Source organism: Pinus tabuliformis, chromosome 9 (assembly GCF_031772625.1).
Source record: "Pinus tabuliformis cultivar Carrire ecotype Pingquan chromosome 9, CPIR1, whole genome shotgun sequence".
Taxonomy (NCBI): domain Eukaryota; kingdom Viridiplantae; phylum Streptophyta; class Pinopsida; order Pinales; family Pinaceae; genus Pinus; species Pinus tabuliformis.
The window spans coordinates 473,963,908-473,987,860 of NC_142307.1; the positions used below are offsets into that span (position 1 = coordinate 473,963,908).

Sequence of the window (23,953 nt, forward strand, 5' to 3'; positions counted from 1 at the left end):
CGGCCGCCCGCTACATCGTTGCATGTCAGCGACTAATACGAGAAATCGAACTCCATACGCTTGTCAACAAGATCCGCCATACCCACCCTTACCCTTTATATTATGATGAAGTCCCAGAAAAAGGTTAGAAGTCTGCACTCAACCTGCTCACAGATTCGATAATGTGCCCGCACATCCTGTTATTTACGATTAAATGCACGTATGACGGTTATGAAATAGGTGATGGTTGTGGTATTTATGCTCAACCCGATCCAACTGATTGAATTTTCTCTCCCGAAATCGCCAGCTTAATGTGCCATTAGCAGGGTTTGAAACCCTAACAAGAAAGAAACGGAAGTAACGATGTCGGAACAGCGGTCATTCATCTACGACACTGTGTCGCCTCTGCTTGACCCGAACACAACAACCTGCGATCCCCCTTGTCCAGCTGATATATCACTCAACGAAGCGGCGGACACCTCTCCCGTTTACACCAACAAAATCAAGAAGTCGAAGAAGCCCGAATCCTCCATTAAAACCTCTGAACCTACTACTGCGACGATGAAGAGCTTGCTTTCCTAAACAAAAGAGGTGCACATAGCTCTCCCCGCCACTAATCTCCCTCCTGAACACTGTACAGGTCATCCCTGACGATGAAGAGCTTGCTTTCCTAAACAAAAGAATAAAATTCATCTCTGAATCATCGTCATCGTCAGGGATGACCTGTACAGTGTTAGGAGGGAGATTAGTGGCGGGGAGAGCTATGTGCACCGGGAGTCGAATGATGATGAGGCGGAGGAGTATTTATCCTTAGACTTCCAGAATCCAAAGCTCCCAGAGGAGGAGGAGGTTAGTCCCGAGAAAATCTCCCCAGTTCAAGCTCCAGCTCCAGAACAAGAGGAGATCAAGGGGGTCGATTCTTTCCACTGGACTCATGGTCGGAAGCAAATTCGAAGCCCTCTTCTTCTGCTGCATCACGGTAATACTCTCCTTTTAACTGTCTGCGTTCACTGTGTCGTGTGAAACTTCACAGAACAATGTTGAAATGTGAAAGAGATGCCTGTGACTTTTATCTTCTTCAATGGTGGCATCCTGCCTACTTTCTGATGATGTTGTTCTTTATTTTTGTTTTTCAACCTTTGTTCTTCCATCAACTTGTACATGTTTTTCTTGTCCATGTCACATTTGCTTGCTATTTTCCTGGCATCTGCAAAACTGGCTGTTGTAGGCTAGTTCATGCTTGTGTCTTTGATGTTTGATGTAGAGGCTGTGCCCCTGGATGTCCATTAGTTTTCAACGGCCGCATGTCCTTGATGCCTTTGAACACGCCTTTGTCTGGTTTTGACATTTGTCTACAAGGCCGTTGCCTTTGAACCTTTGTTACCTGTACCCTCGATGTTTTTGACGATCTGGATGTCAAGTATTTTCATTCTCTAATTTTTTTTTTAGCAAAATTTTTTAAGGTTCTAATTTGAATTCTCCAACATCAATTTTTGTCTTTTAAAACCTCACTCGGGTCCACATTAAGAAATAATTAATATGGATTTGTCCTTCAACTTGTCAGTGGATGTTGACTGCACATGCCATGAGCTTGTCCTCAACACTGGACTTGGCTTCATTTTCTTCCTCTATGCCTGCTGATGACTGTGCTCGCCTTGAAACGATGCTGTTATTCTATTCAAAACATTTACAAAAGGAGAGAATTGAAAGCTAAAATCCGATGTCTTTTCAATGTTATTATTATTGACCATGAATTGCTCACATGGTAGAGACAATGTCTAGTTCAACCACCTATTATGGTGGTTGTCCAAACTGTATACTTAAATGCAACTATCAAACATCATCGTGATAACTAAATAGATCATAGTCCTAGGTACAACACTTATGTAGCGTAGGCATAGAGAGTTTGTCATTACTAGCCAATGGTCTTAAAAACTTATATTTAACTCTATTGTGATTTTAATTAGATCTACATGCTTATTTCCGTGAGATATTTATGTGTTTCATCTATCATTTTTTTTCAACCGTCCATGGATCCTGAAAGTTACTCACATCTCTTGCATATACAATTTAATTGATTGTTTTCACAGTTTTGATGTGCAAAATGGACCAGAGGCTGCCAAATTTATAAAGGTATGTTTTAAATTTGATGCTCTTGACAGGTTATTTTCTCTGCAATGAATAATGGAATTTTCACTGTCAGCTAGATGTTAAGTTTAACATTTGGATTTGTGAATGTTCAAATTTAATTCGCGCTACTGAGAAAAGTTCCCTTGAGGCTGCTTTATGAATTTTCAAAATATTGTGCTAGAGAGAGTTTTTCTGTTTAGGCTTAGCTTTCTATTTTCAATTAAATGCAATGTTAACTGTATCTTGATGTTCTAATGGAGGTTTAGAATATTTTTATGGTGCATTCATAAATTGAATTGAAAGTGATGTAAATTGTCCCTGTGAATAGGGTTGCAATACGTTCTTGGAAATTCCTGTGAAGTGAAAGGCTGGCCAATACTAAATGGTGTTTGTGAACATAGTCTTTTGTTTTTATGGGTAAATCTTAAATGCTTTTTTTTCTTTTTTCTTTTTTTTTGATTTGTGAGGAGCTATGATCCAAATGGATCACAATATAATTTGTCTTCTGTTCCGGTACTGTTTGGAGTGGAAAACAAGAGCCATTATATTGTTGAGCCAAATTTAGGGGTTGATCCTGTTTTCATAATTTGTGGTGCTAAAACTTTTGGAGCCTTCTTTGGGCACTAAACAACTATTTTTGGGGCGGAAGCTTTGCAAATGAAGTTCACAACCCGTCGATGCTTTGCCACTCATCCAAAGAGCAAATCAATTGGAGCTTATATGAGGTAGTTATGCCTTTGACAAGATGCCCTATTCTTTGACCACTGTAGTACCAAGTGGATGCCACATCAACGCCAATTACTCAAATGTGTGCCATACTCATTACTCTCAAGAAAATTATAGAGGATCCAAAACCCTATCTCTAGTTGAGAGTTAGGGCATCCAAAAATCGTAACACTAATCCTAGATGACCATCAGGTCTTGTTAAAAGCTAAACTTCAAGGGAAGTTAGAGGTTCCATTTCTATGTATTGATTTGTTGTTCCATAGCTTCTTAGAGCAGAGGAGTGGGATATTCGAATAGAACAAAAGAAGAATTTGATCTTGTACTAGCCTATCATTGGTTGCAATGTCTATTGTACTCCATAGTGAGTCAATCTTTCTTGTTTCTTGCATTATAATTTTGAGAAGAAAAGGACAAGGCATAATCTTCATTTTCTTGTTGGGTTTTCCCACATTAGGTTTCCAGGGTACACTGTGTGCCCATTTTTAATGTTGCATGTTAGCACTCTATAATTTTCATGCCATTTATGATTGAATTCACTCATTTTGTGGCGTTTTGGGGTTTATGCAGCGACATGGAATTTTCGTGGCACTTTTGAAACTATCGAAATTTCGCAGATGTTGGCACCATTGTTTTGGGAAATATAAAAAGATAAAAAGATTTGGGCTTTATTAGCCCATTTTGTTTTTTTTTTGGGTCTCTTGGGCTTTCAACAGGGTTTCAGTTATTTTTATACAGTTCTTATTTTATAAAATTATTGGGCCTAAAGGCCCAATCTCCAATTTTACAAGCAACTCTACAAGTTGTCGAACTAGGCACCTAACACAACAATACAACACAAGTTAGTACCAACTACCAAATCACACATAAGCCAACAACCATATCAAGCGCTAAGCGCCAAGTCACAAGGGAGGAGCCCACAAGGGTCATAATGCTCAATGCATCGGCTGTTGTTATAACCATGGGCGTATATAAACGCCTAAAATTTGCAGCTTCCAATGCATGTGGTATAAACCTCATGTAAACACACGACAAATCATCGCCAAGTTAACAGGTGTTAAGTGCAAGAAGGGTTTTCATTAGTTGATATTGATACATGGTTGGTAGTATTGCTTCAGAAATTGTTGATCAAGTGCGGCAACATAGTGGTGTTCTGGTGGATCAGGTTCAGTTGGTTTCAAAGGGGCTCATCAGAGTAGCTATACTGTGGCATGAAGCATTGGAAGAAGCTAGTCGTTTATATTTTGGTGAGTGTAATGTAGAGGGAATGTTGAAAGTGCTCGAACCACTGCATGTGACGCTAGAGGACGACCCGACTACTTTGAAGGAAGTAGCTTTTATTCAGGCTTATGGTAAAAAATGCACAAAGGGTGAACTCGCTGCGCTTCTATTGCGTTTTTTTTGAAGGAGGTAACGCAACAAATTTGCTCCGCTACCAAACAGTCATGCAATTCTGCATTCAAATTGACTCCAAACCTCATTCAAGCAGTTTTTTATGGTTATGACAAATGGTATTAAGTAGTTTAGGGATTTGAGCCTCATCTTTTTGAAGAAATTTAATGTATTTTGTTAAAGATTTCCATGTAATTAATGCTAGTCAAATAGTTCCCTAATTTGTAGAAAGTCGTTCTAGATATGTTGCTACAAGCAACAAACAAAGTGTTTTTTGGGGAATTTGGTTCCTAAAGGGGGGAACTAATATTTTCTCTCTCTCTCACACACACACACACACACATATATATGATGTAATTTTGATTGAGAAAGTTGGTTGGTCAGGGTTTGATAGAGAAGACATTGAGCATTGTACATTTTCATTAAAAAATTTTAGTGAATGATGAAGGATGAAGTCTACTTGTTCAGGGATTCATGTGTCAGTCTTTTATGGTGATGTTTATCTCCTATTTTTGTTTCATTATATTATGTTATTTCCATGCTTAAATATCATGTCTTCAATGTTTAGTTAAGCAAAATTTATTTTAGAATTCACTTTTAAGTGCTCTGTTATGGCTAACTGAACATTTTAGTGTTTTTCCTCCATTGTAATATCTAAAATTCATCCTCAGCTAGATGCTTTAGATGTTATCAATTCCACTACTCCTCTTCTCACCTCTCTACAATGAAATTTGACAAAGACACCATAAGGATTGCCTACCTTGCCCCTGTCTAAGGATTCCTCATTTTCCCATCATATCACTGAAAATCATTAGCTTAATATGACTCCATGCCCAATGGATTTTCCCTCTTCCCTGCCATCAAACAGTTAAAATCTGTAGCCTAAAACCTAAGACTACTAATCATCTAAGTGATTGAAAATTCATATAGAGAGAGCCCTATCTGAAGCTGGAAGGGCTAGATTTTAGTTTCAAAGTGGTTTGTGGTTACCATTGGGCTCCTCTCCTTAGCCTGGAGGAATTACAAAGTGCTAACATTACAAATTTTGGGTTTCCATTCCTAGGTATTGATTTATTGTTCCATAATTGAGTAGAGCAGAGGAGTGGGATATCCAAATAGAACAAAGGAAATTTTTTACCCTTTAGTAGCCTCTTAGGTCACAATGCCTATTCTAGTTGATATTGAGTCAATATTTCTCTCTATTTTGCATTATGATTTTGAGAGGAAAGGAGCAAGGCAGAATCCTTATTTTCTTGTTGGTTTTTCCCACATCGAGTTTTCCTGGGTTCATCTTATGCTCATTGTGTGTTTGTTTTTACTATTGTGACTATTGGGTTTTGTCCCTACATAATTGATTTGCTATTCCGTAGTTGAGTAGATCAGAGGAGGGGGGTAGAACAAAGGAAAAGTTTAATCCTATAGTAGCATAGCACACTCCTTATTAGTGTTATCGGAATTGGCTGGTTTGACCAGTTTGGGAGCAAAACCGGTCCGAACCGTCCCTCCAAACCGGAAAAGGCTGGTTCGTCACCGAACCAGCTAGTTTTGTCATTGTACCCGCTTGTTCGGTACTGAACCAGCTAGTTCGGTATTGGACCGGTTCCACTGGTTCACAAGGCCCGCGACCGCGCGACTTAGACATATTTTTTTTTAATTTATTATTATTATTCCTAGCTTCTAACGCTACTCTAGCCCCCCCAAAGCTATTTAAACACCCCCATTCCCTCTATTTCACTCACACTATTCATTCGAGTCTTGCAATTCTTGAGCTAAGTTCGGTGAGGAGAATTCGTAGAGTTTTTTGTAGGGTTGTTCTGAGGGAGATTTTTTGCAGATTTGAAGAGTTGATTGGAGTCTTAGAGAGCTGTTGGAGAGTGTGTTTGAGCGTATACACACTATGAAGAGGCTTCGTTTGGAGCAAAAGCTGTTAAATGACATGGTTTTTGTTCAATACACCGTTAGGTTGAGGCGCAACGAATTGCTGAATAAAACCCTTGAATCAAGAAACATTGTCTTGGGTGACTTTGATCGAACATCAAAATGGGTTGTGGAGAGTCAAGCACCAATATTCGACAACGAAGAGCTTTCTTGGTTGGACTTGGACCCACCTCCACAGGATGTAGAGGCAGATATATCAGAATCACCAGTAGCAGCTTCAGGGCCAGGGGAATCAAGCCATAATCCCGTTGCAAACTTGGATGCTACTCATTCTTCAAATGAGGACGAGGAGGATGATCAGGAATCAAATGATGATTCTGATGATGATTGATGATTTGATCATCGATTCACTGTAGTTGCAACTTGTAGTATTGTAGGCTGTAGGATAATACTATGATCTATCATGTTATTTTGGACTATAAAGGCCTTTTAGAGCCTGCTTCTTGATGTTTGTAACATTTTTGGTTTAGTGATGTTTTGCACTAAGTGCTATTTTGGTTATATGCACTATTACTTGCTATATAAATGAGAACTTTTGCATGTTTGTGTATAAATGGTTTGGTTTCATATGGATGCACATGAATATATCTGTTTTTTCTTTAAAATATGAATATTTATGTGGTTTTGGTAAATCATTTTTTTTAAACCAGTTCTGATCGGTTCCCGATCCACAAGGTTTTCCGGTTCGATGACCGATTTGGTTCTGATAACATTGCTCCATATTGAGTAAGTCTTTCTTTGCATCTTATGTTATTATTTTAAGAAGAAAAGAACGAGGTACAATCCTCATTCTCTCTTGCTGGTTATCCTGCGTCGGGTTTTCTAGGGTACACCTTGTGTTCATTGTGTGCACATTTTTACTATTGCTTCTCTTATTTTTCTCAATTAGTTTTCATATCAAACAAAATATGTTTATATTATTAGATATTAATCACAAGTAAACATTACATAATAGAGTACAAGCTCACCATTTTCATAATGGCATTTGGATATTTGTTATGGAAAACTGTCTAGTCAATTATCCACAACAATTTAGAATTAGAAGTCATACTAGTATTAATGCAATGTTATTTGGGGTTTTTTTTGGAATATCGTAGGACCCATACATTAGTGTAAAGAATGTTGTCTTAAATTCTAGCCTTGGTGGATGAATACAATAGTATTCCAAGGGATGAGATCATCGCTATGAATTTGAATCAATAGCTGCAACAATTAGAAGTGTACTTCGTTGTGCATAACATAGGAGAAGAGAAAAATATATCATTTTCCCTAGTGAAGCTACAAGGTCATAACCAAACTTGGTGGGAATGCTTTATACAAATATGCTTAAATTGGAAAGTGATCCACCAAAAACTAAGTGAGAGGTATTTAAAACTCTCATCAAGTCTTGACTTTACCTTGTTGGATATGAAGGTCACTGTTGGATTCGAGGACACATTATTACTGACAAACAAGGATAGAGTGTGTGCGTACACTAACAAGTTTAGAAAACAAACCATTTAGTTGGGATTATCTCCCAAGAACCTTGATGTAGTACTGAAGTATAGTACTTGATGAACTTTGAGTGCAAGTATAATACTTGACGATGGACAAGAAGAAAGAACAACCAAGAGGCTTTAAGCATATAAAATCAATAGGGTGCCTCTAAGGAAGGAAAGAAGAAGTGGAAAGGGAGAGAACATTACTGCCATTGGACACCAATCCAAGGATCCAATAATGACCATAAAATTGATGGGCACTCTAGAGACAAGTGTTGGGAGCTACATCCTGAGTTGAACCTAAATAACCACAATACAAATTCCAAAATGAACATTCTAACTGAGGGTTAGAGGCACTTGGGAGAGAGAAACTCATATGTTGACTACAAGATTTCATCCATTGTAATACAAAGGGAGGTGGACATGAGTAGCCTTGAAGACAAGGAGGAGATTGAAATGATAAAACAATTCCATATCAAGGTCCAAGTCAAGAAGAAGAAGGTGGATGCTTTATTTGACACCTCTTTGCAGACTAACCTTGTAGTAAAGATTTGATGAATATGGTTGGATTAGAAGTACATGACCATCCTTTTCTTTACCATTGGGACAGGAAAAAAAAGGATGTAGAGATGAGAGTTACTAACTAGTGCAAGATCAGATTTTCATTCGTGCAAATTGCATTGTTGAAGTGGAGGTAGATGTGGTGCCACTTGGTGTGCATGATGTAGTGTTTAGAAGTCCATGTATATACATGGTGGATGCAATCTTACTTAGCAGGGACAAAAAATACTGCCTTGTCAACTATAATTACACTAATGGAGGTATAGATATGGCTAACGTATATGTAATGGTGCTTAATGGTTATGTAAATGGTAGGTTGACGATATAGGTGGGCTACATTGGCAATGGGTGTAAATTGTCTGTGTGTGTATATAGGTTAATATAGTCATTATCATATACAAGGATATGATTTTAATATATGGATATACTTTGGCTATTTGGAGGAGGTTTTCCTAAGGAATAATTTTAACTCATCTCTACTATCAATTTTGGTGTTGTGCTTCATGCTTATATTTGGTGTACATTGTGTGTATTCTAATTTATCATACTATTTTGAGTGTTGTGTTGATAACATTTGGTATCAAAGCAAATGATCCTTGAATTCACATTGTGAAAAGAGCTATCTTACCTTTTTTGTTATAGGCCTTGTTTGAAATATTGAAATTGGGCGGGAGTTGAAGGGTTGGAAAGAGGAAATAATGCAAAATATATGGTCAAAATTTCAAACCCCCATTTGTTATATTTTCAAAGCTATAGGAAGTGCAAGTAAGGGTTTTTGTAAGTAATTTTAGTGAAACTATCGTAATTGGAGATCAAAAGGTTGGAATTGAGGCTACCTATGGAAATGGAAAGATGATAGATCACAATGTTTTAGGTCCAATTTTTAGAGGCATAGATAAGAAGTTGATAAAGTGGCAGTGTGTACAAGTGCTTGCCTAAAGGGCTCCAAAATTTGCAAAATTTGGGAGAGTGACCATAAGTTTTTGTTTGGTGCATTGAAATTTAGTAGGGCCTATGCCATTATGCAACATGTGCATTTGGCCCCCGACCATGGACCTTGTTGCCCCGAAATCCAGAAACCAGATTGGAATTGGAAAAAAAATCGTCGACCAAAAAATACATAAATAGACAAATTTTGAAAAGAAAACACACACACACACACACATGTTCATCCATATGAATCAAACCATTATACACAAATATACAAAGTTTCTCACTTTCATCCATGAATCAGTCATGTCATCATTGGAAAGTGATCCAACAGTTCATATCTGGCCTTCCTTCATGCCATGCTGCCTTCTTCATGCCATGTTTCCTTAAGGATCTTTCATCCTACTACATGGGCATCAGTGGTGGAAGACATCCATAGATCTTCCCTCGACAGTCCTGGATAAGCCCATCTAGATATTATTCAAAAATAAAGGAATGAACATTAAGTCAAGATTACCTTTGTGATGGTGTTTTATCATGACATCTTCTAGTTTGCATCAACATCCTGCATACATATCGACACATCTCCCAAAGATATATATTTTCAAGGGTGTCTTTCTTTTCCAAACTTCATGAGAGTCTACATATCTTTCTTGGAGACATCCTAGTCAGATCTCTTGGTTCTCGGATGTTGATTGCCTTTTCCATGGTTGCACGTTCCACAATCTCTTCCTTCCTTTCTTTTACACATTGCATTCATAGGAACTTACAATAAGAGTTACTCCAATTATTGTCAACCACCTAATATTACATATGAGGACATATTATGTTGATTTCATCTAGTTAATGTGTGTGACCCATGCATTCTTGCATCGCTTCGAAGGAGGAGATCCTTATTTTTTATTATGCTCTCAAGATAGAGCATTGATCCATGTTACCTGCAACCATATGACATGACTCTACAATATCGAATGTAAGCATACATCCTCATTTTCCTTTGTGTCATCTAGGCTTTCTTCAACATCTTCCTTGATTGACAGAACTTCAATCCCTTGATCTGCTTCACCTCTTAAGTCATCATACCATCCATCCCATGAATTCCACAAGTTGGATTTCTTTGATGAAACACTTGCTTCCCCTCTTGATTGGTGAACTTTTTGATGAAGATTCCATCAGAGAATCTTGAGGATCTAGAGTATCCCCGTCCAACAAATGTTTTCGTTTGACTGATGTATGGTGGACTTTGACCTGGATGACCTTTTCCTTTCCAGAAGTGCCACTTATGTTTCCCATGAGGTTCTCAAGAGCTATATTCTGCCATAGTTGGCTGCCATATATTCCAATTTCAACCATCTTTCATGCTTCTTTATGATGATGTCACAAGCTCTTCCATTCAATGCTTCTATGATGCCATGATGCATCCCATCATTTTTCTTAGTGAATTATGATAGCCATATGTTACAACAGAAGACTTAGGAACTTGAAAATAACTTATGTGAGGAATACTATCTCAGTCATAGTGGAGATCACTTACTTCCTCTTTCTTGGATCTGTTCTTTTCAACTTCCTCCACTTCTTCGGTGATATGGGCTTCTTCTCTTCCTCTTTCGATATTGTCCTCCTTAATCTTAGGAAAATCTCTCTTGTAATGCCCATATTCTTGACATCCATAACATTGAATTTTAGCCATGTTTTCTTGAGAACGATGCTTCCCGAACTTCCCTTTCTTTTTAGTAAATGTTTGACCGCTTCCACTTGGTCCTTCATCACTTTTTGCCTTTAACCTGTCTTCTTCTATCTTGCATAGAAACCACAAGTTGTAGAATGGGATAACTTTCTATTCTTTATGGGCATTTGATACGAGGTTACCTTGTTCAACGGTTAATTCATTTAGAACAATGGAGACCATTTCTTTATCAGATATCATCTCTCCTAGATCTTGCAGTTGAGTTCTTATTTGAGATGCTTTTGAGAGACATATAGATATCCTTTGATACCTTCAATTTGTATAGATCATATCTAAGTGATATGATCTTTCTTATCGCACTTTTAGAGAATAGTTCTATCATCTTATCATATATCTCTTTTGATGTCTCCAGCTCTGCTATATAGGGAATGAGGAGATCTTTGACAGACTCCATAAGAATCTCTTGAGCCCTTAGATCCCTTTCCATGTATTTAGATATTGCTTGATCTTTAGATGGTTTGGAGACTTTTCCATTGACATGATCAATAACTTCATTTTCTTCGAGGAGTATGTCTATCCTCCTTTTCCATGCAAAGAAGTTCGATGACCCAACCAACTTATAGATCTCCTTGGAAAATGAAGTCATTTTACTAGATTAGATTATAGAAGAAAAGGTACTTACTTTTCAAGTGAAGATAGAATCTTCAACTTGATCCCTTTGTTGATGATGATTGATGAAGATGTCTTAATGCTTCTTGGATGATATTCTTCCAGATGAAATCCTTGCTTCAATAAAAAAAGGAAATTTCTTTATTGATGATGACAACGCCTTTTGGTCTAGCTTCCTTTAGATGAGTAGTCTTCAAGATACTTCAACCTCAAAATCTTTGAGGTGATGATTGAGAGCGGATCCCAGGAATGCTTCTTTTATTGAACTAGGGTTTTTACTTTCTTCAAGATGATGATGTGATCTTGGTCTTGAAGTGCTTCTCTTGGATGAATAAACTTCAAGCTACCTTGATTCGTAGATCTCTTCAACTTAATGAGGGTCTTTATGGTTTTTTGATGATGAATGGAGGTTCCCAAGATTTCCTTTTGATGTAGACCTTTTCTTCGATCTAGGATTTTTTTGCTTTCTTGTAGATCTTGACTTTGTTGATGATCTTCTTGCTTTGATGTCTTTCTTGAGATTTGATCCTTGAGTGTCCCTTGATAAGACAACCTTTCTTGACTTTGTCACCTTACCTTTGATACCATATTGAGAAATCTAGGGCATAGCTATTAGATGATTTCTCTTCTTTATATAACTACTTGTGAATGCTTTTTACTTCTTAGATTAGGATCTTCTCTTCCTTATGTTATTTATAGTGTTCTTATTCATCCAACAACTACCAATGCATAAACCATAAAGAGACAAGAGACAGAATATAGGCTATCAGCCAAGGCCAAAACCTCTCCCTCTTGAGAGGAAAACCTAAACAAATTCTTCTTCTTATAGAGACTTCAATTGATGAATACCAAGACCAAGACCCTTGACCTATTTGCTGTTAGTTTTTGGTAGCATCGAATGTGCTCTAGCCATGAAAATTGGTGGAGAGGCTAAGGCACATGAGTTCTAAAGAACCCAAAAATCGTTTGGTGAAATTCCACCTGGATTGTATTTTATTAAAATAATTAATATATTTAATTTGGTTCCCAAGTCTAAACTTAGGAAAATTAAAATATTAATGAGTATTAATCAAAATATAGGTGAGAATGTTATAATATTAGAGACTTAATCTTGGCCTTTGAAGTCTCAATGAGAAAAGTATAAGGAGGAGGCTCGGGGTTCATTTGAAAACACTCAGAGGGTTGATCAGTCAGTTCGATATTCCTAGGGCAGGTTTGGCTAAGGAATTCGAACAAGTGATCAAGCAATGATGATTACAGGGAGTACTGGAAGGAAGTAATTTCCAGTTCCAGTGAATATAGTTCAGACAAGACAATGAAGGATCACAGAGGCAACACAGTGCCAAGGAGGGACAACGCAACAACTGGAGGAGGTTGACGCAAAACTGCTAGGGGATAGCAGAGATCAGTGTCAGGAATCACTGTGGGTGATTGACAGATGAAATCTCGATTTCTCAGCAACAGACACAACAAAAGCAAGGGTGACGCAGTCAGAGGGAGTCTCCACGCAGAAGCCACGCAGTGACTGCGTAGGCTCACGCAGAGACTACGCAGTGGGTCATCCAGGAGTTGGGGCCAATGAAAAATCTCCAAATTTAGTGTGAGAAAATTCTCACTATTTTTTTCTATCAATTATCTTCTCTGAGTGGATTGCCATTTCTTTGGGGCATCCAACTTCTATTCAGAAATTTACTACCAATAATAGAAACCCTCAGATCTGCTATACCAGTTTTCCCGCATTGGGTTTTTCCGGGGACTATTGTCCAAAAACAAGTGTGTCAATGTGATTGGTCATGTGCTGGTGTTTCTCTTGCTTTTCTCAGTTCATAATTTGTGAAGTCTGCAGCAGAATTTATTTTGATATTTACTGAAGAATTGGTAAATAACTTATTATTGTAAATAAGTAGGAGAAATAAATCAATCACTGCAACATAATTTTTCACATTTGCCACTCCAAGACCAAGACGCAAAGCTTCTTAGCTTGACCCTTTCCTTCCTTGAGTCAACGATGGTCAATTTGCTATTTCTTCTTTCCTCCTCGACTGCTCCTTAGACTTCGGCTTCTTGCAATTCTCAGCTTCCTTCAGAAACCATAGCATGTGTGAATCATCAAGATTGGAACCTTGATTTCCTTCGCTTTAGGTGGAGGCTGCATCCTTGGCAATTCGGCTTGAGATACACCTTTGCTTCCTCCTTGTCTTGACCTTCCAATGGGACTGCAATACTTCGGCCTCTTCTGCAGTAGAGACAATCCCTTTCTTTGCACATGTGAGATCAACATAACCCAAAAATAGATCCAAAATGATGCCAAAGACATCACTTTCCTTCTTTCTCTCTTCGTTGATGATTAGGCTCCTTCCCAAGTGACCTTCGCACTTCTTATTTCGGACTTGATCTTGACCGAAAATCTGCTTTTTGAGATGACGCTGAGCTGCCTATTTATAGTTGTTTGCCCATGCATATAAGATGACATGATTTGAGGGTGAGCCAACATGTCTTTTGAGAGGTGTCTTTGCTTGGTATTGGAGGGCCTTCCTATTCATTTAATGGCTCATACAAAAATGTAACTTGCCCATGAAGGGTCCTTCATACATGACATTGACTCAAATTGACTTTTTTGACTAGATGACAAAACATAAAGGTTCACAATGGGAACCTTGTCTAAAATAAAATTCCTTGATCATGAAACCCATGATTTAAGTACTACAAAAATAATTTTATTTTTTCTTTACATCAATTACATAGTTACATATGTCATTATGAAGACCGAACTTAGTTACACTTTTCAACACTAATGTTCTTGGTAAACTCTCGTCCGGACATATGCTTTGCTGTGAATACGTTGAGTCCATTTATGGTTGAGCCTCATCACATACATTGGATTGATGCTAAGAATCTCTTGAGATATCTCTGTGGCACAATCAACTATGGGCTGAGATAAACTACCCAGAATTTGAGGCTACATGGACATATTGATGCTGACTGGGCTGGTAGTGTGGTGGATCGATAGAGCACGTCAAGATGTTGCTTCCCATTGGGGTCTGCTTCAATTTCTTAGATGAGCAGGAAGCGAAAATTGGTTGCTCTAAGCATCGTCGAGGTCAAATACATTGCAGCTAGTTTGGCCTGTTGTGAAGTTGTTTGGTTGAGGAATCTCTTTGGTGAGCTATTTGAGCATTTGCTGGATACCACCGTGATCTATTGCGATAACCAAAGTGGGATTCGCTTTTCAGAGAATCTCGTGTTCCATGACTGCTCTAAGCACATTGATATCAGGTACCACTTTATCTGGGATATGGTATAACGGGAGCAATAAGGCTCCAACACATCAGGATCAATGAGTCGGTAGTTGACATCCTCACGAAGCCCTTGGGGTAGGTCAAATTCTTCATCTTCCAAGAGAGACTTGGAGTCGTGGATGGACCCACCCATGAGGATCCTGCTTGAGTTGAACATTGAGCTCTGGGAGCTGCTGGGGGCTTGGGGTACTTCTTGGAGCTATGAACGACCATAGGGTGAGTGGCTCACCTTCCCCTATAGGTGCGTTGTGTACAGGGTGAGTGGTTAACCTTTGCCTGTGATACCCCATGATGGTTGACATGCGTGTAGGGTGAGTGGTTCACCTTCCCCTATGATTGATGACATGTGTGTAGGGTGAGTGGTTCACCTGCCCCTATGATTGATGATATATGCATAGGATGAGTGGTTCACCTTCTCCTATGGCACATGAGCAGGATGAGTGGTTCACCTTCTCCTGCGGATGCCCCAACATACATCCTATCCATGTAGGCTAGGACTCATGGGAAGTACCTCTCATCTGTCCAATGAGTTGGGAGAAGTGGATAGGGACGATAACACTACAGATGGACGCATCATGTACTGCCGTACTCCCTATTTCTAGGATGCACGATGTTCAACAACTTGATCTGGGATCAAGTCTGATTGGGGTTCTACCCCTGGACTGACTTTTGTCAGTGGAGAGTGGTAAGGTCTTGTGAATCACTCTCGATCGATTCTTCTTCATTATCTATATCAATGTTCAGCAGAGTTGAGACGAGATACAACGCTGGTTCGTGACGACAGGATAACATGATGATTGATGATGATGGATGTATTGGCAGGTGGAATTGTCCCTAGTTGAGAGGGAGTGTTAAAATTGGCAACTAGGGCCAAATTCCACTTTGGGCAACTCATTTGATGGAGATGATGATTGCATTGAATTCCTCTTTTTGAGAGGACCAAAATTTACATAAAGGTCATCAAATTTGGACAAGCATAAATGTGTTTTTGAATTTATGCCCACACATGTGCAAATTGTCAAAGTTGGCCACATCATCCTGTAGGCTCATGAAGCCTAAGAGACATGTCACTTCACCCTCAACTACTTGTGTAAATATAAGTGACTTCCAAGCTCATTTGGCACCTCACTCACTCACACACTCCTCTCTCCTTCTCTCGTTGGTTCATACAACTAGTGGGCATATCTTTTCTCTCACACGTGTGGCAAAGAGGACAAATATTTTGGGTAGATTGCAGGGCCAAATTTTTAGAGCTGTTGCAGGGTTTGACTAGCGTTGACCAGGAACTTTGACTCATCCTTTGACTGCGATTTTTGTGGGAAATTTTTCATTTTTGTCTGGCTGTATTGTTTGGCACAAAAACCGAGAATTTCTGGGCACTTTGACCTGTGTTGACTGCAGACTTGTTTGACTACAGAAGTTGACTTAAGTTAACCGAGTTTGACTGTTGTTTGGATGATTGTTTTGATTGTTGTTTAACCAGTTAGGGAGGCTGAGTTTGACTGCCTTTGACCTAGCTTCAAAGGTGATGTTTTGCTACTGCATTGACCATATTTGACTTTCTGGTTAGGTCTGAACTTCACTACAGTTGACTGCAGATTTGTTAGGGTTGTTTTGACTTTGGTTTGGCAAGTTAACTTTGATTTTTTGTGCTCTCTCTCTGTTGAGTATTTGATATAATAATAAGAAGAATTTATCAAAGGGTTTTCCCAATCTTGGGGTTTTCCCTGGCATCTGCCAAATCTGGGGTTCTTTTGTGTTACAAATTAAAATAGAATAAATATAAATGAAAGAATAGTAAATCATAATTGTAGTTAATTAATGATTAATAAATGAAGAGGCATGCCCCTAAGGACATGACCATTCATGAATGGGCACTTGCCTAAGTATATAAACGGGTCCTCGTTGTAACATTCATTCATCCTTGTACATTTCATATTATTAATAAAATACTATTTACAAATACCTTTGTGTATTTTATATTGAAAGCACAAACAACTCTAAGTTTTGTTGCTACGATGGTATCAGAGCCATGCGAGCCTTTGGACGTTATTTGCCGCACAATTTGCCATTAAGTTTAGGTCCTAAAATCATGGAATTAAGTGAATATCATAAATCTCCAATTGAGCTGTTAAGTGAAATTCGAGAATCATTACAACAAATAAAAAGATCATTTGCAAAATCAACATCTTGAAGCATATGCAACATGTCTAACAGAGGAGAACATTGACATGAAAGAGGCTAACGATAGAGCATGCAAGAAAACAAAGTATGAAACAAAGCAGAAGGGACACGATCCAATTGTTACTGATGCTGTGTCAGCTAAGCTGGTCGCAATGACTACAGAAACAATATTGCCCTGGATGACAACCACATACCAGAAGAGGCTGGTACAATGGAGGTTGAGCTTGTTGAGATTCAGCCAGATGTGGAAATGGAAGAAGATAAATTAGTAATAGAAGAGGAGGAAGATCATTGGGATGCAAAAAGTTGGGATGGAAAGGATGTCGCCTTGTCTATTAAGAGTGCTTTTGTGAAGAAGAAGAAAGTCTTGTAGCTAACAAAGATCAACCTCCTGTCCATGTTGTTCCAGCATTTGCACCATATTATGCTCCACAAGCAGAGACCAGTTGCCCTGTTCCAGTATTGTGTGTTGCAAGGAATGTTGCTTGTAATGTATGAGGTGGTTTTTTCAAGGATTTTGATGAGGGTCTTTTGCAAAAGATGGCTGATGTAAAAAGCCTATCTCCCGCACCTAATGTCAACAATTATTTGATTTCAGATGATGATCTCAATGCGAATAAATATCTACCTTTGCCAGAGGGCATGGTTGATTCACAGGAGGAAAGGAGGCTTAACCCACTAGAATCGAATGCAGCTGTACAACCTGACGCTACCTCTAATGTTGTAGACAATCAAGATATAAAAATGACGACACATCCGGTTGATCAGATGCAACAAACTGTTGTACCTTCAACTAACAATCAGGCATAACCATCTTATATGGATCTCGCAATTGAGCAGAATCAAGATTATTCTTAGGGGATTGCAGCAGTTAAACCTTTTATCTCTCAAACCCACAATGGTATAGAATCTGGTGTGCAAGGTTCACCAAGTAGAGAAGAAGGTGAAGTCCATAATTTTGAATTGGATCCGAATACATGAAGGTGACTTCTCATATTACAACACGACCAAGACATTGGGGAGCATAATTTTGTTGATATTCCTTTCCTAGTTAGGCCATTGAAAATTACATTGCCTCCAAATCAAGCTATTGGTGGATGGCTTGGACCAGAGGAGGAGATGAGTCATAGGCAAATTACAAGGCCATCTCAAGGACCTCCTCTTCAACCTGATTCTCTCTCTTTTGATAAGTAACGACTCCCACAACCTTCTTATTATCATGGTCTAGAGAATTCTCTTACCAATGATAGGTGTTTTGATGCATCTAAAAGACGGTTATCTGAAGATGGATATTTTGGAGATGACAAACTCATAAACAATCACATGATTCTAGATTCATTTTTGCATTCAGAAGATGAAGATTTCTCTATGAACAAAACTTCATCTAACCTCAAACCTGGACAAGTGAATGCATTGATTGCTTCCAATATTGTAGGTGTTTTGCAAGAAATTGCTGTGAAGTGTGGTGCAACAATGGAATTTATTTCATTGCTGAATATAACAATGGAGCTTGACTTTTCGGTTGAGGTCCTGTTTAGTGGTGAAAAAGTGGGTGCAGGCATAGGTAGAACCAAGAAGGAAGCACAACATCGAGCATCTGAAGATGCTCTTAAATACATGGCAAGTCAATATATGTCACAACTTGGATCAGGAGTGGCACTTGGGGGTGTGGGTACATAGATTCAAGTTTTCATGCATGGGGTGATGATGATGGTTTAAGAGAAACTTCGAGCGCTATAGGTTTTGTTGGTGCACCTAAGGAAGATGACATGCCCATCTCAAGTACTTGAGGGTAGTCAAAAAATGGTGAATAGAGGTTGCCTCAAGAGTCTAAAAAGTCATATAATGCCATTGAAACCCTCAAGGAAATGTGCACTTTGGAAGGTCTTAGTCTTCTTTTCCAAGATATCCATTTCGAGTCTATTCAAGGAGCAATTAATTTAAGGTACAATCAACTTATCGTCCCCATTTTCGTCCAACGTCTCATACAATCTGCGGATATTCTGTGTTTTCGGACAAAGCCCCATTTACATTGTAAACTATATGGAGAAAGTTACTTAGTGCAACGAAACGTGTATTATATGGTAATTGCAATCTGGGCTTTTAGATATTGTGCGAGCTCTCCAAGGCCAATGTCAGTTCAGGCAAATAAAAAGATTAATCTTGCAAATTTGTCACGTGGGGCACCTTAGATACTACCTTCTCCAAGAAGATATCCTAAGAATGGACTGAGATCACGTGGAGAAAATCCCAACATAATTCTTGGTAACGTACAAGAAAGTTCCACTGAACGAGCCAGTCGGATTAGAGTATTGGCAATTGCTCATGATTGTAGTTCATGTTTATAAGAAAATGATGGAGTGGCTCTCACATTATGATCTGGAGCCCCACTTTAACTTCGAGGAAGCAAATTTTGTCCATTCCTGTAATGAACGAATGCATGGTGGTACTGGACATGATGGGCATGATTATATTCGACATGAATTTTATCGCAAAGGGCTTAAGAAATGATACACTTTCAAAGTGCTGCAGTAAATATAATTATGAGATTCCAATCATGTCAACAAACCCTTCATACCCTCAATTGATCACGATGGTACAAATCCGTACGATGACTGTCTATATATATATTAATACGAGCTTGACAAATCATCAAGTATCAAATTATTATAAAGTAACTTTTAAAGTTATTTTATAATAAACTTTATAAAGTTAAAAAAATACAAAAAAAAAACCAAACCTAATTAATTAATTAATTATATATTTAAAAAATTATAAAAAAAATTCAATAAATCCGTACGATGACTGTCTATATATATATTAATACGAGCTTGAAAAATCATCAAGTATCAAATTATTATAAAGTAACTTTTAAAGTTATTTTATAATAAACTTTATAAAGTTAAAAAAATACAAAAAAAACCAAACCTAATTAATTAATTAATTATTATTTAAAAAATTATAAAAAAAATTCAATAAAAATAAAAATAAAAATAAAAATTGGTACCAGTGACCAATTACACATAAAAAATAATGTGAGCAAGGTGAATTGTTAGCGATTAAGGTAAAGAAAAATGTCAACGATAAAGCTTTGTGGACAAAGCTTTTGAAGGAAGGGGCAATGTTACGAATAAAAATAGAATAAATATAAATGAAAGAATAGTAAATGATAATTGTAGATAATTAATGATTAATTAATGAAGAGGCATGCCCCTAAGGACATGACCATTCATGAATTGTCACCTGCCTAGGTATATAAGCGGGTCCTCATTGTAACATTCATTCGTCGTTGTACATTTCATATTATTATTAAAATATTATTTACAAATACCTTTGTGTATTTTATATTCAAAGCACAAACAACTCAAGTTTTGTCGCTACATCTTGTTTTGGCTTGTCTTCTGCATTTTGTTATTCGTGTTCTATCTACAGTTACTATCAATGTGATTTATGGTTAATTTGATTGCTATTGGGAATCTTAATTAGAAATTGTTAGTGGGCTGCTAAAGGAACATTGAAGTAATTGTGCTAAGCATAGAACATACCATTGTTAACTAAAATTAACACCTCTACTATGATGTCGTCCTCCATAAATGCTCAGTATGCCATAAGTAAGTGACAAGTGGATCATGAGTGCTCCATACTCCCAAGGAAAAGCTCAAAGTACATGGGTATGCCTCTAAAATTGCCTCCAAAACCATGATTGCATCACCAATGTGCCTTATGTCACCTTTCTAAGGGAACAAGGGGTGACATGGCACCATCATGATCAAGTGTTGGGGTCTATTAGTGATGTGCTAGCCCTTCCAAGTCATCTCAAGGACAACCAATCCACATCCAGGTTTCACAACAAGCAACGCCCATCAAATAGTGTCTAAGCCAACCTAGGGGTGTCCTGGTTGCATCTAGGCACATCATCAATAAATCAACACCAAACCTTCAAGGCCTCAACGTTTCAGTCTAGGGGTACTCATGAGAGGCAAGTACCATGTGGAAACATCTCATAGCCTAACGCTCATCTCTGGGAGGGCAATGCTACATCATCAAGGTTAGAATTGCTCTCTAGATTGGGGAAAACAACCTTTAGAATGTCGGTGAATGGGATGAAGATCAACTCTCAAAGGGTCTTTGTTGCTGTGATAACACCACCTAACAAAACCCTCTCAAGATAAAGTGAAATCAACGATCATTAGGGACAATAACCATAAATGTATCATAGCAGACTATACCTAGTGTTAGGGAGACAAGAATACTTCACAAAAAACTCACCTTCAAATGTCTAACTAGATTAGGGTATGTAAACAAGTTACCTCACTTATCTTAGGTTAGTCCATTATCCATGGGGGTGTGTGTGTGTGATAATGATGGTTGCAAAGTGGGAAAGACTTTAGGGTAGGTGCCATAGCCATGAGACTAGCTAATAAGGTTCCAATATTTTAATTGTATAGATGTAATGAGGGAGCAATCCTGTAGGCATGAGTTACCCCTTTCCTCAACCTGTGTTTTCCACTTCTTTGGTGCGCCTTTTACTTTCTATGATTCATCTTTATTTGGGTGCATAACTTAGGAGCTCAAGCTTGCTTTTGAAATTTCCCATTACCCCTTTAAGATGAACCAATTTATTGCTCATCAGGGTTGGAACCCAGACAATACAAGAGTTCCCTTTTTTTAGATGAAGCTTTAAATGCTTGAGGAACTAGGTGATGGCTAATGGTGGGGGTAGAGCTCATGCTAGGCTTTTGCCTACACGCCAAAGAAACATCCTAGCCATCTTTTGCATTTTTAATTTTTCTTTTGTTGTGTCTTTCTTATGCTTTTATCTTTTTGTTAGTTGCATCAACCATCGGGGCTACATTTACCAGCCCAGACTTAAGGATGAGGATGAAGGGTGCCAATCCCAAATGACCATTGACCACTAGCCCAAAGAATGGAGATGAATAAGGGGAAAGCTGGAAAGTGGTAAGTATGGATTACCTTGAACACATTACTTCATTTACTACTTCCTTTGTAGTGCCCTTCCTAAATCCTAAATTCTTAAAGGAGTTTCCATTGGACTATAGTCAAAAACTAACATCCTATGTGAAGTAAGGGAACACGAATATCGTCGAGATCAATCAATTATATAGCTTTCCCCTTGATCCATATTAGTATGCCAATAACATTAAGTGAAAGAACATGCTTACAAAATGGTTAAAGTACCCATCGATGGATGACCCACCTTCCTTCAAGAAGGAATGTCGGGTGGGAGAGAAATTTGATTGGAGCAAGAAGTGGAGGATCCTGGCATAATGTTATGTGCTAATCATATAGGGCTATTGGTTGGCTAGTTATCCAAAGAGGGAAATTATTTTTTTTCTCCTATGGGTTCCCCACTTTTTGGTGGGTAACAGGTACAACCCCATCTTGCAACAACGATTTTGCTATTTTCAAGAATTATCTTGTTTCACCATTCCACATCCTTGTTTGTTGAGGTGTATATGAATTTAAAATTTGTCTTTGATTTGCTTTCCTTTTGCTACAACCAACAAACTCATTTGAGTGAAAATTGTTGGATGCGCTGCATTCTTTGCAGGCATAGACTGAATATCTTGACACATTTGGCTCCTTATATTTTGGAGGTTGTTATAGGCATGTTTATGGGTTTTGTGGGTGGTTTCAACCCATGCTTTTATAGTCGTAATTTGATTATGATTAAAGGATTAGGGTTGTAATCTAATCCTGGTTAGCCAATAGGGTGAACAGTCGAATAGGGTTAATTGATTTAATGTAATACCTGAATAGTGTATTGTGAATGTTTAAGTAAATACATTGAGATTTAAAGGGGCAATTTTGAGTTAGGCTAGTTGTCTTGGTTAAGTGCTTCGAGTGTAAATATTTTGTATATTGTGTGTATGTGCCATTGTTTCTTTTCTTTTAAGATTCTATTATTATCTCTTCCCTTTGAATAGGCTTATCAATAATTTCAAAAATACCCTCCATTATCTAAACAAAAGACCTTTATACACCTTGTGGACCATTTTTGCATTGCATCCTTAACATTTTTAAACTTTCAAGGAAATGCACAAAAAAATTGTTGGGGTAATCATTAACAAATAGCATAAAATTCCTGCATCTGATGGTGTGGGTGTTTGCATCAATGTTTTAAAACTCCGACTCCGACTCCGACTCGGCCGAGGATCGACTCTGACTCCGACTCCGAAACGGTAATGACTCGGCCGGCTCGATTTCAATGACTCGGTCATTGTAAAAAATACATTAAATATTTATTTTTTATATAAAAAAAACATAATTTTAAAGATTTTAAACATAATTTTAGAGATTTTCATTCATGTTTCCAAACACACAGCTTTATAATATAGATGGAAGACAACATATGATCAAAGTAGGCTCATGAACCAATCCATTATATCAAAATGGTACCCAATGGCAATACATAGTCAACTGTCATACATGATCAAAGACTCAAAACAAAAAACACATAACCAAGGAGGCTAGAAATGGCCTCTACAACAAAAGTAAACTGTGACCAGACTCCAGTACTAGTACTACAGATACTGGCTAGTAGCTACTGCCAGAGGAGCCAAGATCATGTCGATCAATATCTGGATCATCATCAGAGCCAGACAGGGGGTCCATGGCTCCTCCTCATCATCATCATCTCCAACTGCAGCTGTCGAAGTGGTACCACTAGCAGGCTGTGCAACTGCAGCAGATGCAAGCTAAGATAGAGTAGATATGCGGTTGCGCTTCTGTCGTGGCTGAGCAGAGGAAGCACCTACAACTGGAGTCCTTGTTGGCTGTGACACTGAGGCTGGTGGATTGGGATCTGCATTCAACTGAACAGCATGTTCAAGTTCAATTGATGTCTCGATATCTAAATCTAAATCAAGATCCTCATCAAGATCAAACTCTGCTGGACGACTCTCCACTACCCAATCTGGTGTTGGATCAATGTCTTCCAACACAATGGGATCTGAATCAGG

At 38.2% G+C, this 23,953-nt stretch overlaps 1 protein-coding gene and 1 pseudogene across 1 annotated transcript in view; both read left to right on the plus strand.

Annotated features, from left to right (window-relative positions):
* Positions 1-678: 678 nt before the first annotated feature.
* The window catches only part of LOC149149258 (uncharacterized), a gene marked incomplete at its 5' end in the record, with an annotated part of 437,403 nt that continues 414,128 nt past the window's right edge, over positions 679-23,953 (plus strand). The window contains one exon of the mRNA XM_089442431.1: positions 679-958. Coding sequence (XP_089298557.1) covers positions 679-958 — 280 coding nt within the window. The remainder of the gene's footprint in view (positions 959-23,953) is intronic.
* LOC149149259 (RNA polymerase II C-terminal domain phosphatase-like 1) lies at positions 17,182-19,162 on the plus strand (annotated as a pseudogene).